General features: G+C 27.7%; 1 protein-coding gene across 2 annotated transcripts in view; it reads right to left on the reverse strand.

The window, feature by feature from the left end:
- Nucleotides 1–16,910, reverse strand: part of LOC123296583 (MICAL-like protein 1) — a 284,328-nt gene that overhangs the window by 24,771 nt on the left and 242,647 nt on the right. The window contains exon 4 of one of the 2 annotated variants that reach the window (XM_044878111.1): nucleotides 2,111–2,205. In XM_044878111.1, coding sequence (XP_044734046.1) covers nucleotides 2,111–2,205 — 95 coding nt within the window. Of the gene's footprint in view, nucleotides 1–2,110; nucleotides 2,206–16,910 lie in introns of those variants that run through there. The other variant, XM_044878113.1, reaches the window with a different exon arrangement.

Genomic DNA, 16,910 nt, shown 5'->3' on the forward strand with positions numbered 1-16,910 from the left:
CAATTTGTCGGCTGTTTAGTAATGACAACAAATACGGAAATAATTAATATAAAATGTATATTATTTAAAACTAATACCAATACATGAAGAAACAAAACAAATGAAAATAAAAAATATTGCTTTATCACCTGCAGTGTATGAACTTTCATCATCAATTTTATCACACAAAGATGATCATAATAATAAAAATAAAAGCGAAACTTGTTTAATAATATTATTTAAATATTATTATAATATATTTATAGTTAATATAAAAGTACATAGACCGTGAGTTCATTATGAAGCGAAGCCACGTTTCTTTTTGTCTACCTCTTTGAGAATTGATAAAAATAGGTTTGGTAATTAAGAAATTTGAATTTTTTATCGGAAATCGAATTTTGCAACGACTTTTTTTGTCAAAATTATTGTATATGACAAAATAATACTGGCAAAAGGATTATAGGTGGAAAAAGGTGGATTTCGGCACTTTAAAGTTCCTCCCATTATTTTCCACGGATCCTGTTGTCAATAAATTTCTTTTAACATATAAGATGGACAACAAAATAAGTTCTTGAAAAACAAGTTTCGAAAACTTAATTTCCATAAATTTGATGATTAAAACTTTAAAATTTCTTTTTTACCACACTTGACTTTATTATTCCTTAAAAAGGCAGACAAAATAAAGAAATTTCGCTTCATTATGGGCTCGCGGTCTAATACTTTACAATGCAAACAATACAAAATGACTTATTAAAAAGTATAGGTATTGTTAGTAGTAACATTATATGTAAAGTTGAGATCAAACAACGAAATTATGCAATGAGAACCAGAAATGTCCACAACACTTTTAGTCTACAGTACAACTATCTTTTTCGAAAATGAATTCGCGTAAAATTCGTAAAATTCGTTTCTTACGAGAGTAAAATATCAAGTCTTAATTTATTTCTAAGAAGAAAGATTTTGAGATTCTAATGCTAGCCCAAAAATACCTTTGTTCGAGTATTTAATATCACGTATTGTGATTGTTTTCTCGGATAATATTTTCAATCATTTTTATGCCCAACTCATGCCAAAGCAACGGCCACTTTTACAAAAAGCAATGACATGCACATTTTTATCAAAAAACAGTAAAAGCTTTAAAATCAAAATCACACAATATAATTTTACCGTAGAAACGTGAATAGAAATAATTTATTTTGAAATGAGATCGCACTGTCCTGTTATGAATTTTGAACTTACAAATGATTGAAAACAGTGCAGTCTTATTTCAAAGTAAAATCACAGTTTTATGAGAAGCGCCAATAAAAGTATGGATTGATTATTATTATAAGCCTTTTCCGAATTGTAAGTAAAAGAAAATTTTTTTTTACTTCTGATAGCTGTAAAATTGTGTTTTTTTTTTAAATTTGAGAAAATAGGCTTATAATAATATTGTATATTTAAATTATCTTCATAGCTTTAGATAGCTTCATATAGCTTTAGAGTGTTCCAGAATAACCGCATATACAGAAGAAACAAAATACTGAAGAGAGAGAGAGAGAAGAGGGGGGGGGGGAAGGTAAAGTTCAAAGAGGAAAGTATTCAAAAATTTGTTGATTCGATCTAACACTAATGAGATATTTCATCACTTAAAAATGACGTAATAACTTTAATTTTACCTAGATTATTTTAAAAATAAGTAAGTCTCTGTATTACATATTTATTACGTCACGAACATGGCACACTGTGTCTAAAGTGCGTTTGTATCCAACAACTTATGAAATTACTGACGTGACCAAATTAAATGTGATAGTATTTATCTCAAAAGTTATTTCGCAAAAAACTTATAAGGGTTATTCTACTTAAAATTTTTTGTAGCAGTGTAATGTTAGTTTACGGTCCTTCTGAGACACCCTGTTTTTTTCATAATTTCTGAATAGTTCAAAAAATATTGAACACTCCCTATTATAAGAAATATAATTTCTCCAATAGGAACCAATAAACAAATAAATAGAAGATAATTTAAATAAATTAATAATAATTTCACAATCCAAATAAAAATGAAAAGCATTATTCAAAAATTATTTATTTTTATTAAAAATAAATAATAATAAATGCAAAAATAATAAATAAAATATATATTTTTGCTTACCTTTGTTGGAGGAGTGCTTGATGTGGGAGACACAATGCCACGATCTGCAACAACTGTTGATGATCGTTTTGACATTAGTCGTGTAGGAGAAGCTCCTGAAAATAAAATAAAAAAGAAATAAATACAATGTTCATTTTATTCATTATATAAATATGTTGGTTTGTTACTTCTTTTTTTAAACAATTATTATTTTAAGCACGTCTTTTAATAATCATTTAACTGTACATTAAAGCCAAGCCAGAGAACCAGCCCGTCCCGTAGTATTATAAAATATTTATTATAGTTTTTTTTTCTTTGCTTATAAAATATGAGAAAAATACTGTAATTGTTTTTAATAAATAATTGTTTTTTTATAATTTTTAACAATAGTTTGTGATATTATTTATTTTATAATACAAAGTGGTGTTTATCAAAAATTTTTTATAGATTCAAAATAATATGAAAATTTTATATTATAAATTATTTTTCATTTAATAAATTGTTGAATCCACAAAATTCCTTGATAATGTTTGGTTTTGTTTTAAGTAGTACTAGATACAAGTTTCCACAGGTAGAACGTTTTGATTGAAAACTTTAGTCACGCCACTTTATGAAAATTTTTATGCTACTTAAAGAATCTTGTTTTTCGTCTTCAATTTGATGTGAGTTTTTCAATTAAGGTGGTCCGAGCACTATAAGGCTCTTTTAGATTTAGGGTTGAAATTATTTGTACCATATTTTCAACTTTGATGATGAATTTTGTTATAACTTAATAAGAATAAAATTTATCGATAACTGCCTTGGTTTTCGAAATATTGAAAGCTAAATAATTAAACAAAATTTTCAATTTTCGATATTTTGAAAATTACAGATGTCGCAAAATGTTATTCTTACTTTTCGTCTTATATTGTCAATTAATTAATAACATAATTCACCATCAAAATTAAAAAATAATATTTTTTAAAATATTTTTGTTCCTATTACTGTGGCGTAGCGAGCTTAACTCGCGCCCGAAGCACAATACTTTTTTAGCCCCCCTCCCTCATTGGAAAATCAAATAATATTATGGAATATATACTCGAAATGATAAAGTAAATAAATGAATAAAGTAAAATAAATAATCAGTCATAGATGCAAGCTAGGTTTTAAATTTAAGTCAAAAATGTAGTTGAGAAAACAAGACTAAATTTTGAAATGTATATGATCATTTAGAATTAGTTCAAAAGATACCTATTATGTATCTCTAGCCAATTCTCCAGGCATTTTGCGGCGTCTTCTTACACGTATTGTTGTATCAATATCCCAATCTTCAAAAAGAGATTTCGCTTTTTCTATTGCTTCTTCGCAAAGCTTGTCTCGAATTTTGGTTAGTTCAGTCGCAAATAATTCAAGAGCATATTATTTTATCAGACAAATCAAGAAAGAAGACAATTTATGTAACCACAGAGCGGTAGATGCCATAAAAAAGTGCTGACAGACACATGTCGAGTCAGCCCTGCCAGTAGAAAAGACTTGCAATTTTTTTGGCACTAAATTTAAAATATATTTTCCAGAAATCAAATAATAATAAAAATTAAAATTATCAGCAATTTTTGTTTTGCAGACCATTTGGCGCCCTTTGTGAGTAGCGCCCGTGGCATGATGCACTCCCTTGCCCCCCAATGCTTATACATCCTTAATTAGTGGGATGCAATGGTTTATTTTGGTTTTCAATAATTTAACACTTTAAATAGTTTTTTTTTTAAATTTCCACCGACTAGTTTTGGAGAAATTTATGAAAACATATCATCCATCTACCGTTTTACCATAAAACCAATGTTAATGCCTACATTAGAAGTCATTTATTTATTTAAAATAATCGGCCAAGCCCCTGTTTCCCCCCACAAATTTTCGGGATGGATTTAGACTTAATCCAACTTCATATAAAAAAAAAAATCAAGCTTTTTATTTAAAATTGCCTTGGTGCTCATATATGCTTAAGTAAATGTACTAGAAAGCAATTTTATGTGATGATATTTTTAAAGTTAATCGTGAGATAGATATTATTATGGTGGCTGACTGACTACTACTGCAATGCATAGTTTTAGAATGATAATGTTATTTTATTTGAAAGAAACTAAGAATTTAGTGCAATATTTTAACATACTCATAAATATTTCAGTGTTTGTTTTTTATTTTTGTATTTTTATGTAACAATAATAGCGCCACATAATAATACTGTACACAATCATTATTGTATTACTTTGTTTGTACCATTTTTCACAACAATACATATGTTATTTTATTATATAACAATGTGTGATATTATATTATTATGTTTCTAGCATAACATGAAAAAAGAATTTTAAACGAACGAATACAAAAAATTAAATTGTTTTCATTTAAATATATTTACTATTAAAGGTGAAGATTGTAAGCTGTATGCAGGTATATATATTCATTTATATCTTATGGTATTGCGTGTCACAAAAATGGTGTTTTAACTTTTCAAAACTTTGGATACAACGACTTGTGGTCTCTACTTTATCACGTGAGATAAATACTATTAGCCTATTCGAATTAGAGTTTGACGCGGGAAAAAATACCAACAGTAATTTTCATTCTGGAATCTTTGGAAGAGGCTCACTGGCAGTCTACATTTCCGTTTTAGTGATTCTAACCCTGTTGCGTCATTCATCACTTTGAAAGTGACAGTGCATTTTTTTTTTATTGAATAACTCGTTTATTTTCAATTTTACGCGAAAAATGGTTGTTACTATTTTGATCCTCATCAATTTTTTCCTAGGATCGATATTTTTCGATTAAAATCCGAAAAGAAATGGTCGCGAATTTTTGTTTGTTGCATAACTCGTTTATTTTTAATTTTACGCAAATAATGGTTATCATAGAAGTTGTTTTCCTACAATTTTGGTGCTTATTAATTTTTTCCTAGAATACTAGAATAGTCGATTTAGATCCAAAAAGAGGTGGGAGTGAATTTTTGTTTTTAAAGAACTCGTTTATTTTGTAAGCTTTTGGACCAAACTTTGCTGATAATTTATATATAGACTCTTCATGTTTGGATCAATTATCTCCACAAAGGGTGAACCAATACTGGCTCAACAATCTCCAAACAACTTATTCCTTTTATTTCCTCAACAGGCAGGTAGAGAGCATCTATAAACCACATGGCGCGATCAAGAAAGAGAGGAGATTAGTTCAAAAGCTACGCTGAGCTATGCCAGAAGACGGTACCAATGAATCCAAGGTACAAAATTTTCTTTATATATATCTTTTGCCATAATGAAAATAATTTGTAGTTTAAGTTGGCGTATATGGATATTTAATTTCAAACATTGAGTACTTAGTACTTTTATATTTTATGAACGCTTATTACAATGATAATAAAAGCTTTGACTATAATAAAAAACCAAGTGAAATTTAGAAAATTAAAAAAACCCCCCGACAAATTTTGCAGGTACGGAACTCTAAATTCGCACTTGAAACATATCTAAGAGCATTCTCTAATAAATTACCTTTTTCCTTCCAGCCTTCTCCAAATAGACAGACAGACACACACACACACACATAGCGGTCAAACTTATAACACCTCTTTTTTGATTCGGGGGTTAAAAAACTACGTTCTGTCCATAGTAAGAGAGAGCAACGTATTTTATGGACGCTCCCTTAGTTATAGTGCTGAGAATATGTGAGACATTCTGTATAATTTTAACATATTCGTAGTAATTTAATGTATACATTAACAATAGACTCATTCTTTTTTCTTCTTCATGAATGTTGTTCATATAGTTATATAGTGAACACACAAACAAACAAACGTTTCTATACAACAAACAAGAAGCAAGAGAATGAAGTGTTTGTTATTCAGTAGTAAATTGGTAGAGAGATTCATTTTATCTTTTTTTATGTTTTTTTTTTAAAAATATTCCTACCATATTATTGTTCTTGTATATGTATAGCTAGCTAGCTACCTAGCAAGGTATTATGAACCATCTTCAAAGATAGGTGGTGGATGATAATGTCCATAATGGCACCTAATGATTATTAAATTCAATGAGATGATTCTTGGTTGTTCGCATCTTTTTGTTCACATTACACGGAGAAGTAGACGGCTATTATTTTGTTCAAGTAGAACAATCGAGGTACTCGTCGAATAAATGCAGCAATAAGGAATATCAATGATATTTTTTTTGCATTTATTAACAAAATATGAAAAATACCGTAAAAGAGATGACAAAAAGTGAAATTAAAATTAAAATAAAAGATATACGGGTGATATAAGCATTTTAAATTACTAGACAGAAATTTTACTTTGCTAGAATGAAATACAAACAATCTTTGATGGCTTTTATCTTGTTTTTATAGTTAGTCGAAAAATCTTTTTTCTCTGCTGTTACATGAATGATCTTTAGAAACACCGATATTCCCTATTTGGTGTTATCGAATTTCTATATCGAAATTTATTAATCAAATATTTAACAAAGAAATTCAGGTTAGATTTTATAAATTTTTCTGGCTTTGTACTTTTTTTCTAGAAGAAATGATCCACTTAAATATCAATACTGATTGTTTTACTCAAAATAAATAAAAAAATGGATACAAAGTATAGATAACGGAATTGATATCTGTAAAGTACCTATAAAGAATTTAATTAATGTTATATAAATTTTTTTTACAATCAATAAGAAAGAATAATGCAAATTGTTTAGCATGTTATTAATAAAATGTTTGATTATTATATTATTTATTTTTAAATAAATTATACCGAGGGTGATCGAATAAAAATTGATTTTTATTTTTTATCAATTTCAGAGAATATTATGCAAAACCAGACCAATGAAAATTTTTTATTCGTGATTGTTGCAATAATCTGAGTGTTCATTTTTATTCGTGATTGTTGCAATAATCAGAGTGTTCAAAACATAGCTCCGCGTCCACACTCTCGCGGAGTATACTCGCCGAGTATACTCGTCAAAGTTGGGCAAAATGAAGCAATCATTATTACACTCTAGCCTTACTTCACAAGTGTCCCATTGCTATGGCTGACATCGAAGTGGCAACAGTTGCTGCAGTAGCTAATACATTTCCCATGCGTATAGCTAGTAGGGTTTCTGGTTTCTCGACCTTTTCGATTTCTCGAGGCACGAGAATTCTCGACCAGGATTTCTCGAGTATTTCTAGAAATTTTGAAATTTATAATAAAGCACGATGTTATTTTCAATTTGCTCAAAGTACAAATTTTGAATTTTTTCATAATAAAAAATATTTTGAGTAGTTTTAAGCAAAAAAATACTTTTGTGATTTTTCTCTAGGCGCTTAGTTTTCGAAATAAAAATTTTTGAAAAATTAAAATGCATTATTCAATCTTAAGAAAAATGTGTTTTTTTTTTATCACTGAGAGAATTTGCTTAGCTAACGCAGCTCCTGCGCTAAGAATTTTTTTAAATTAAGTTTATAGTTATGTGAGTGTGACTGATTTTGTTTGTAGTTTCAGCTGTCTGAATGGATCTTTTTAATTGAAGTTCAAATAATTTATAGTGGAGTTTGAGATCCCCTTCATTATCTTAGTTCGCGATGTAGAAAACTTCGGTTCAGGTAGAATTTGAGTTTGGTTATAATCTATTATCTACGTGTTATATGAATGTTTTTTCAGTAAACTAGCGCACGGAATTGATTTCTCGAGATTTCATTATTTTTCTTGTCTCGACGTAAGATAAATTTCTCGTTAATTCTCGAGTAGAAACTCTAATAGCTAGTAAAATTATTTTCATGTGTATTACAATAACAAAATAAAATTTCTTTCATAAAATTAACAGTAATAATTATTTTGTTATGTGAAAAACGTTTTATAAGAAATTATCAGTAACACAATAATGTTTAATATAAACCCAAATAGCTACTAAATTATAAAAGTCATGTCGAGAATGTGCAAGCCCGACTTTGTGCTACTTTGCAAGAGTGTGAAGGAGGCATTAAAGTTCAATAAGTGAATAATTTAAAAGTTTCTCGGTCACAGTTAAATGTCTGTTCATTATTATTGGCCACTCTGTATATTTCCAATAAATTCACATTTACATATATAAACAAAAAATATAAATTATATAATTCGTTGCACTTGATAAAATATAAAAAGATACTTTATATAATACCTCTGTATAGAAGAATTCGAACAAATTATTATGAATTAAAGTAGTAAACTAGTTTTTTTTTTTTTTAAATATTAAACATATATTTATTATTATTCTGAAGCTAACTTTTGATATAGCGCGGCGTTTCGTACCTCACTGATCATTAAAATTACTTTTTTTTATAATAAAAAGTATAACAGTTATATTTAATGTATACCATGTATTTAAATTGGAAAAAAGTGGCGCTAAGTTCATGATATTTCTTTACACAAGATTTATTTTTAAATATAAAAAAAAACGATGATTTTAATCGTTTTTGCCTAGAAATGAAATATATATACAATTTGTTTTTGAATCATTTGATACACGGATATTGTATCGGATTATGTACTTTATTGTTGGTGTACAAGCATTTCTCAGAAAAAAATTGCAACATGAGAATATCTGTTACAGAGTTGACCATTTTAATATCTGATAACCAGATGAGACATACTTTTTATGAAGAATTTAAAGGCAGAATGCTTTTCTAATAAAAAATGTAAAATTTCGAACACATAAACTTTTTAAAGAACTGTAATTTTGAGAAACTGTAAAATGAAATATGTAAATTGTATGTGAAAAAACGTCATTTAGAATAAAATTGAAATATTTATGAGTGAAATAAAATAATGATTTTTCATTTTTTTATTACGTTTAATTATTATTCTCATATAATAACAAACAATATATTAAAATTAAAATGATTTTTATGACGTTCTCAACTACTCGTATCTAACTGTTTTAGTTGTCTTGTCGTGTAGATTAATATGTATATTATATTATTTTTATCTATTTAATTTCATTTCATTTCATTTCATACATTAGATACATATTACTGATTACATGATGTTAACAATTCTATTATATTCAGTATTTTCACATGTTTTCGTTAATAATAACGGTACTTATACACAATCATGTAATTAACATACCTATTAGAAATGACAAAATTGTTAACAATTCTCATTTTTAAGTTTAACATTTTAGCCAATTTTAAAGGTAAGATTCTACTTTGTGCTTTAATCCATTTTTATCCCTATCCCTATCCCTATATATTATAAATGTGAAAGTAGGCATGTTTGTTTGTTTGTATGTTTGTTACGCTTTCACGCTAAAACTAGCGATTGGTTTTTAATGAAACTGTACAGCAATATAGCTGATATATCAGAATAACACATGAACTATAATTTATAAAGATATATTTTAAAAAAATAAAAAAATTTAATTTAATTTGACATTTACCATTTTTAAATTTTTACAGAAATCTTTAATTTATGGTTCAAAATGATTATTATAGATGGAGCAGATCTATGGCCATCATTATGAACCATAAATTAAAGAATTATGTAAAAATTTAAAATAGTAAATGTCAAACAAATCATGACCAACTATTCTGATATACTGAATTAATTATGACTATTTTACATTTAACAAAATTGAAAACTGTGTATATCAAGAGAGGGTGGATGCTATAAAGCGGTGGTTTTTACTTTTAGGACCAGTGAAACGGGCAGGTATCAATCTAGTCTTTGTATATATTATAACCCAAACGAAGGTCCTTTAAAGTAAGGGGCATTAGTGTTGCCGTGATACTAGACTATAAGAAAGTACTAGAAGAAAGTAATATTTTGATGTGAAAAGAAAAACCCCAAAGTATCGCTGCCCGAACTTTTAATCCATATAACAGTCTTTTTTTGCTTAGTTTTACTCCAGTAGAAAGGGGTGATAAAAATTGAGCAATAGATTCCAAAAATAGAAAGTACAAGTATTTAAATGAGCTACTGATGTTCCAAATTCGATGATTTCTCGCGTTGATACAGCTCTTTGAAATTTAGGTAAAATTTTGTTCATTTAATAAATTGCAGTATACTATCTTTTTCTTTTTTTATTTGTCTACTAATATCGTTCGTGGATGTAAGTCCTTAAGAGCAATTTTGAAATGTGTAATAAAGGTAAGTTTCATTTATATGAAAAATTTTAGATGTAAATTTATTAAAACTTTTATGATGATCAATGATTTCCTATATGCTAATTCAAAGAAATTAATGTTGTGAGAAAGTGATGAGTATTTTAAAAAACACAAATTTAAATATATTATTTAATATTTCCTTCTTTTAATAAAATTACTACACTTCACAAGTAAAATAAAAGACAACATATGTGTTGCGGATAAGTAATAACTCTAAATAATTAAATAAAAAATTACCTAATTACTCTAAGAAAATAAACGTATACTGAGAGGCGGAAAAACTGAAAAACCAGTAAAAGGGTTCATACGAGCACCAAGGTAATTTCAAATTGAGTGTTGAAAATTATTGTGCCTTATTTTCAACTTTGATGATGAATTTTGTTCTAACTTCATGAATGCAAACGAAGAATAAAAATGAAATTTTTCGATATCTGCCTTGGTTTGTGAAACATCGAAAGCTAAATAAAACTTTTCAATTTTCGATATTTTGAAAATTACTTTAGATATCGAAAAATTTTATTCTTACTTTTTGTCTTATATTGTCAAGTTATGCCATAATTCACCATCAAAACTGAAAATATCTATTTTTTTTAAAATTAGTCTGACACAACGAGTTTTTTTATTTTAAATAATTTACTGAGGTTTTAACTATAATTTCAAGTTTTTTTTCTTTAATTTCCACCGACTAGTTTTGGGGAAATCTATGAAAACAACTCATCCATGTACCGTTTTACTATAAAACCAATGTTAAATATGCGTACTTTTGAAGTCATTTATTTATTTAAATAATAGGGCACACTTCCCCTCGCCCCCCTCAAATTTTGAGAGTTGAACATCCTTAAAAACTGCCAGTCTGGACAAAAAGGAGATTAAAAGATAAACCACCATTTGTTGGAACAAATTTTAATTATTCAAAACGAATTTATGGATTAATTTTCATGGCAAGCAATGCATAAAACAAATTTGTATAATTTAAAAGGTAGTACATTTTTGAAATAAAAATTGGAAAAAATTATATTTAGAAAACAAGAGACGCAAATTTTTAATCTGGAAATAAACTGAATAAACAATAAAATGAGTAGATCTGAATAAAATACATCGAAGTTTATAACACGATTAAGTTTATATACATGTATTTAAAGCTGATAACTATCGATTGCGGGATCGTGCTAATTTTTTTATCACTTCAGATGAAGAATGAAAAGCTCTCACTTCAGCTTTGAAGCTTCTCACTTCAAGAATAGAATGAAAAGGAAAGTTGGTTTTTAAAAATTTTTACTAGTATGCAAGAAATGGACGTTTAAAATTCCCAATTAAACAAAGAGGGCTTTGGTTTGCCAAAAGGAGATGGGAAATATACTCGTATATTTTGCACAAATTAATCTGTTTCAAATTCTATAACTCTCAGAGTACTCTCTGACATATTATTAAATGAATGATATTTGTAAAGTGTAATAATATGTAATTTACACAATTGTGAAAGAAAATTTAACAAGTAAATAAATATACATTTAAAACATAAATATAAAAATTATGTAATTATATTATTTTTTACTGTGTATTTATCCGATTAGAAATTGATATAGATAAAATAAATAATATTTGTAAAAACATAATTTCAATTTCCTTTTTTCATTCATAAAAATTACATCATACATTGTAAATGTTGTTTTTAAAATTCATTGCATTGCGTTTTCATATGATCATAAAAGATATTCCCATGCGTGAATTGGTTAAACTTCAATTATTATTTCAAATATGAATGAATATGAATTCATAATATGTTTGTTCTGTTCAGGTTCAAATTGTAAAATAAATTAGTTAAGAATTGTTTAGAAAATATGTGGTTAGTTTTATAAATGAGTTTATAGGCAAAGAGCCAAGTGTATTAATTTCCTAGAAATAAGTACTTAAATGAGATGAAAAATTTGCCCGAGTAGTAATAAAGAAGAATACATATTGTCGTAAAAAAATTTTTTTAATAAATAATACTTTTTAAGGGACAAGCTTTTATTGTACGCTTAAAAATATTGATGCTACCAACAAAATTTTGGTATAGCTGTTCTTAAAATCCCCTAATTAGTCCATTTCCGGTTGTCCGTCCGTCCGTCCGTCTGTCTGTGGGCACGATAACTCAAGAAAAGAGATAATGTATCAAGCTGAAATTTTTACAGCGTACTCAGGACGTAAAAAGTGAGGTCAAGTTCGTAAATGAGCAACATAGGTCAATTGGGTCTTGACCTATGGGTCCGTAGGGCCATCTTGTAAACCGTTAGAAATTGAACAAAAGTTGAAATGTAAAAAATGTTCCTTATAAAAAAATAAACAACTTTTGTTTGAAACATTTTTTCGTAAACATCACTGTTTACCCGTGAGGGCGCAAATTAGGCGTAAATTGTATAGTATGTAATATATAAATTGTATATGTATGTGCAATGTGATAAAGTAATCAACACTATTTATGCATGGTATTTCAACAATTAATTCATTCAGTTGTTTGTTTTTACTTGTTTTTATTTTATTTTATCCGAGTCTACTTTGCGCCTTTTTTGTATACCGAAATATGGTTTTTTATAATTGTTCCTACTAATAAGAGTTCCACTACAAAGAATGAATTTGTTTGAGGCGCGCTATGTACTGAAATAAAACTTCTCCATCTTCACCTTAAAAGAAATACAATCAGTCAGTTTAGTTTAATGTTCTGCACTGCAGCAGGCATTACGCATTCAAATATATAATTTGGTACAGACAAATGATGGTCAGGCTTCACTTGTTTTTCAAATGTCATTACATAAGTATATCCGTTCTTTAGTTTTACGTGTTATATACATACAGCATACCGGATATCCCACTATTTAATACTTATTCAAATACACATTCAAACAAAAAATGTTTTTTTTTGCGTATTAATCGAAGAATTCATGAATTTTCCGTTCAAAAAACTGTTCTTTTTCGTTTATTGTAGCTGTATTGTACGACTAAATAGAAAGTTCTGAACGAATATCGTGTAAAGAAGGAATATTAAACTTAAGATCTTTCTGTAAACTGAAAGTTAGAAACAATTGAGAAAATCTCAGATGACGTCAAGCAGTCAATATAGCAGTCATAAACAGGCTTAGAATATGCATATTTGACGTGACACTCTGTATTTAATATACTTGACTAATAACAAGTAAATTATTTAAAAACATGATTGCGTGACATGCTGCGTATATACAAAACACATACAGTTTTAATAATAAATAATATAATATGAATATAATAATATTATAACAATACCAAGTATACCCTACACTTGTGTGTAGGGTAATATGTAGTACCACAAATACAATTTACCCTGAAGTACTTTAAGCTCCTTTACCTTGAATGACTCTTTAGTTCCTCGACAAATATTGCTCTAATAGATAACAACTGAATAGAAAGTTCATTTATTAGAAGACAACCGATGGAAAATATTTTCCATATTAATTTGTTTTTAAGTAAAATAGAAATAACAATTTTTAGAGTTTCAAACTAAAAAACGATTGCTTTTGCTGTTCATTTACATAAAAATTCACTGCTTGTGTTTTAAATTCTAATTTAAAATTCTTCTTAAATTTCTGTTTATTGGTGATTATTTTAACGTAACTTAAAATGTTGAAGAAGTAAAGTTTAAAAAGACGCAAGTCATGTATGTACCTTGAAACGAAAAAATAGAAATTAAAGTCTCAATCTCTTCGAGTCAATAAAAATGACAGTTGCTGTCCGCTTAGAGAAGAGGATGACTGTAAGAGAGCCCAATAGAATAAAAATTGATTTCACACGATGTCTTGCTCGATAACAAAAGTCTTTTAAAGCAATAAAAAAGTTTTAGCACAAACGCCCATTGTACAAATTGGGGATGACTCTGGGATACATTTGGTGTGATTCATGGTACATTATGATCTTGTACTATGGTTCATATACCTTGTACTATGAAATACAAAGTTTTATCGATATCTGTTTAATATTTAAATTCTCAAAAAAGGCTTTAAAAAAACATAAATATAAATTTTGATCCATGGTACTACACTGTCCCGTATATTATGGATCAACCACTCCAATAAGACAAAAGTTGTTTTAATTTAAAACACAGAAATGTATATTACATTGTGTGTATGTGTGTGTGTGTGTGTTTGTGTGTAAGTGTGTGTGTTTTTGTCTTAATTCTCTCCACTTTATGTAACGGTAATAAGTAATAACAAATGAAAAATAAAATATTATAATGTAATGTAATGTAATAATGTGTGTACTTGTACTTTTTGTTATTTTGTAGATTTTAAATTACAAAAATGTAATAATGGTTGTGACGTCACTATATAAACTGTTTTATATTGGCTGCGTTTGGCAGAAAAAAGCACTAGGAAGCGCTTGTAATCAAAATGGCGATTGTTAAACGGTAAGCGCTGTCAAATAGTAAATAGCTATTTTCCTCTAGGACGCTAAGTTAGCTTTAACCGGGGAACCTAACCTAATTTAAATATATGTTTGTAAATTATTCATATTAAAAATTTACCAATAATGAATAATATATTAAATCATGTACAAATATACTAATTATATAATTTTACAAACAACTTAAGGAGTATAAAGCTATTATTTAAATAAATGTTTGCAATATAAATAAGCAAAATGGCGGATTGTGTCAGCGCAACTGAAGTTAGCAAACATGTCCTGGCCGAAAACTGTACAGTTTGTTTTTCAGCGTTAGTAAGCGCTCTCAAGTGCTTTTTTCTGCCAAACGCACCCATTAAGTTTGCGTTTCAAAAATCATACAGCGTAGTATTATCAGTATGATTGCGAATCATTGATAATGTTGAGGTAGAATGAGCACCATGGCAAGTTTCGATTTGTAGTTGAAATTATTTGTACCATATTTTCAACTTTGATGAAGAATTTTGTTATAACTTGACGTATGTAGACGGAAAATAAGAATAAAATATTTTGATATCTGCGTTGGCTTTCGAAATATCGAAAGCTAAATAATTAAATAAAATTTTCAATTTGTGGTATTTAGAAAATTACTATAGAAATCGAAAAATTATATTCTTACTTTTCGTCTTATATTGTCAAGTTATAACCTCATCATAATTGAAAAAAATTTTTTTTTTTTGTGTCCCTACAATCGTGTTCATACATCCTTAATTAGACGGGCACAATGGATTTGTTTTGTTTTCAATGATTTTTAAGGATTTAATTTTAATTTTTTTTTTATATTATTATTAAATTCTTTATTGATATACAAAAAGCAAATCAATCATTTCAAAATTACAGTTTACTTTAATTAAACTTTAATTTAAATAGTTATATTTAAATTTCCACAGACTAGTTTTGGAGAAATTTATGAAAACATATCACCATCTACCGTTTTACCATAAAGCCAATGTTAAATATGCCAACCTTTGAAGTCATTTATTTATTCGGGAATAATCGGGCAACTCTTTCTAAAATTTGCAGAATTGATTTAGACTTTGTTCAACTTCAATAAACGATAAGAAATGAAAAATATGTATAAAAAAACTCGGGCTACTGAAAATTTTCCGTTAAAAATATGGTAATTACTTTTGCGCTCCATTGTGTGATGAAGAAGTTTTAATAATATAACAATTGAATATTAATTTAAAAGTAAAATTTATTTACAACTTTGTTTGCATACAAATTACATCATCTACTAAAGACTAACTGACATATTGTGTTTTTATTTTTTTTTAGTTTCAATTTTATATTTACGGTACACAATGTGATTATAATTTAAATCAAAGTTGAAAAACCGTTGGAAGTCGATGTTTCAATTAGATTATGAATAAATTTTTTTAACTTTTAATTTCAATGATATTATTAGTAGTAATTTTAAAGTTTCTCTGCGAAAACGGTAAACGAAAATATAATTCGCATTCAATAAAATAGAGAACTAATGTTGCATTCGTAATAAGACGCTATGGAAGTAAAAGCCGTGTACTTCGTTCGAGCTTCTAACTTAATTTTAATCTAATTAATTTAGTTTGAAATTACCATAAATTACAGATTTATGTAAAAATAATCAATATAAAATATTTCACGGCTATTTTATCTGATATACTTAATGAATAATCACGACTATTATACATTTAAAAAAATGGAAAACCATACATATATTTTACCTGTGTAAAACAATCCTTACCATTATTTCGAATGTAATAGAAAAGGGATAAGCAAGAGCAATCTTTAACAATCTTTACTTTTAAACCCAGCGAAGATAAGGATAGATAAGGTACATTTTTTTTGTATCTCTTACGATTTACAAGTTGGATTTTTCGGACCTAGGACGAAATTGATCTGTGTTGCTCATTCACTCACTTTTTAGGTCCTGGCAACGATATAAAAATTTTTGTTTGATATCTCTTTTCGTTTTTTAGTTATCGTGAATGGGTAAGCAGACGGAAATGGACTAATTAGGTGATTTTATGAAGACCTGTACCAAAATTATGTTCGTATCATCAAAATTTCCAAGCGTTATAAAGTTATATATATATAGTGTATTATACCTAGTGTTCATTTTACATCGAGGCATAGTTTTAACACGAGTATGACAGAATACATGCGTTAAGCAATGTATCTAAGAAAGAGGTGTTATAGACATGAGTTGAAGCTTCGATACGCGTAGAGTTAGTTGTAAGACGCTTGGAGT

The sequence above is a fragment of the Chrysoperla carnea genome, chromosome 3, assembly GCF_905475395.1.
Source record: "Chrysoperla carnea chromosome 3, inChrCarn1.1, whole genome shotgun sequence".
Lineage (NCBI taxonomy): Eukaryota > Metazoa > Arthropoda > Insecta > Neuroptera > Chrysopidae > Chrysoperla > Chrysoperla carnea.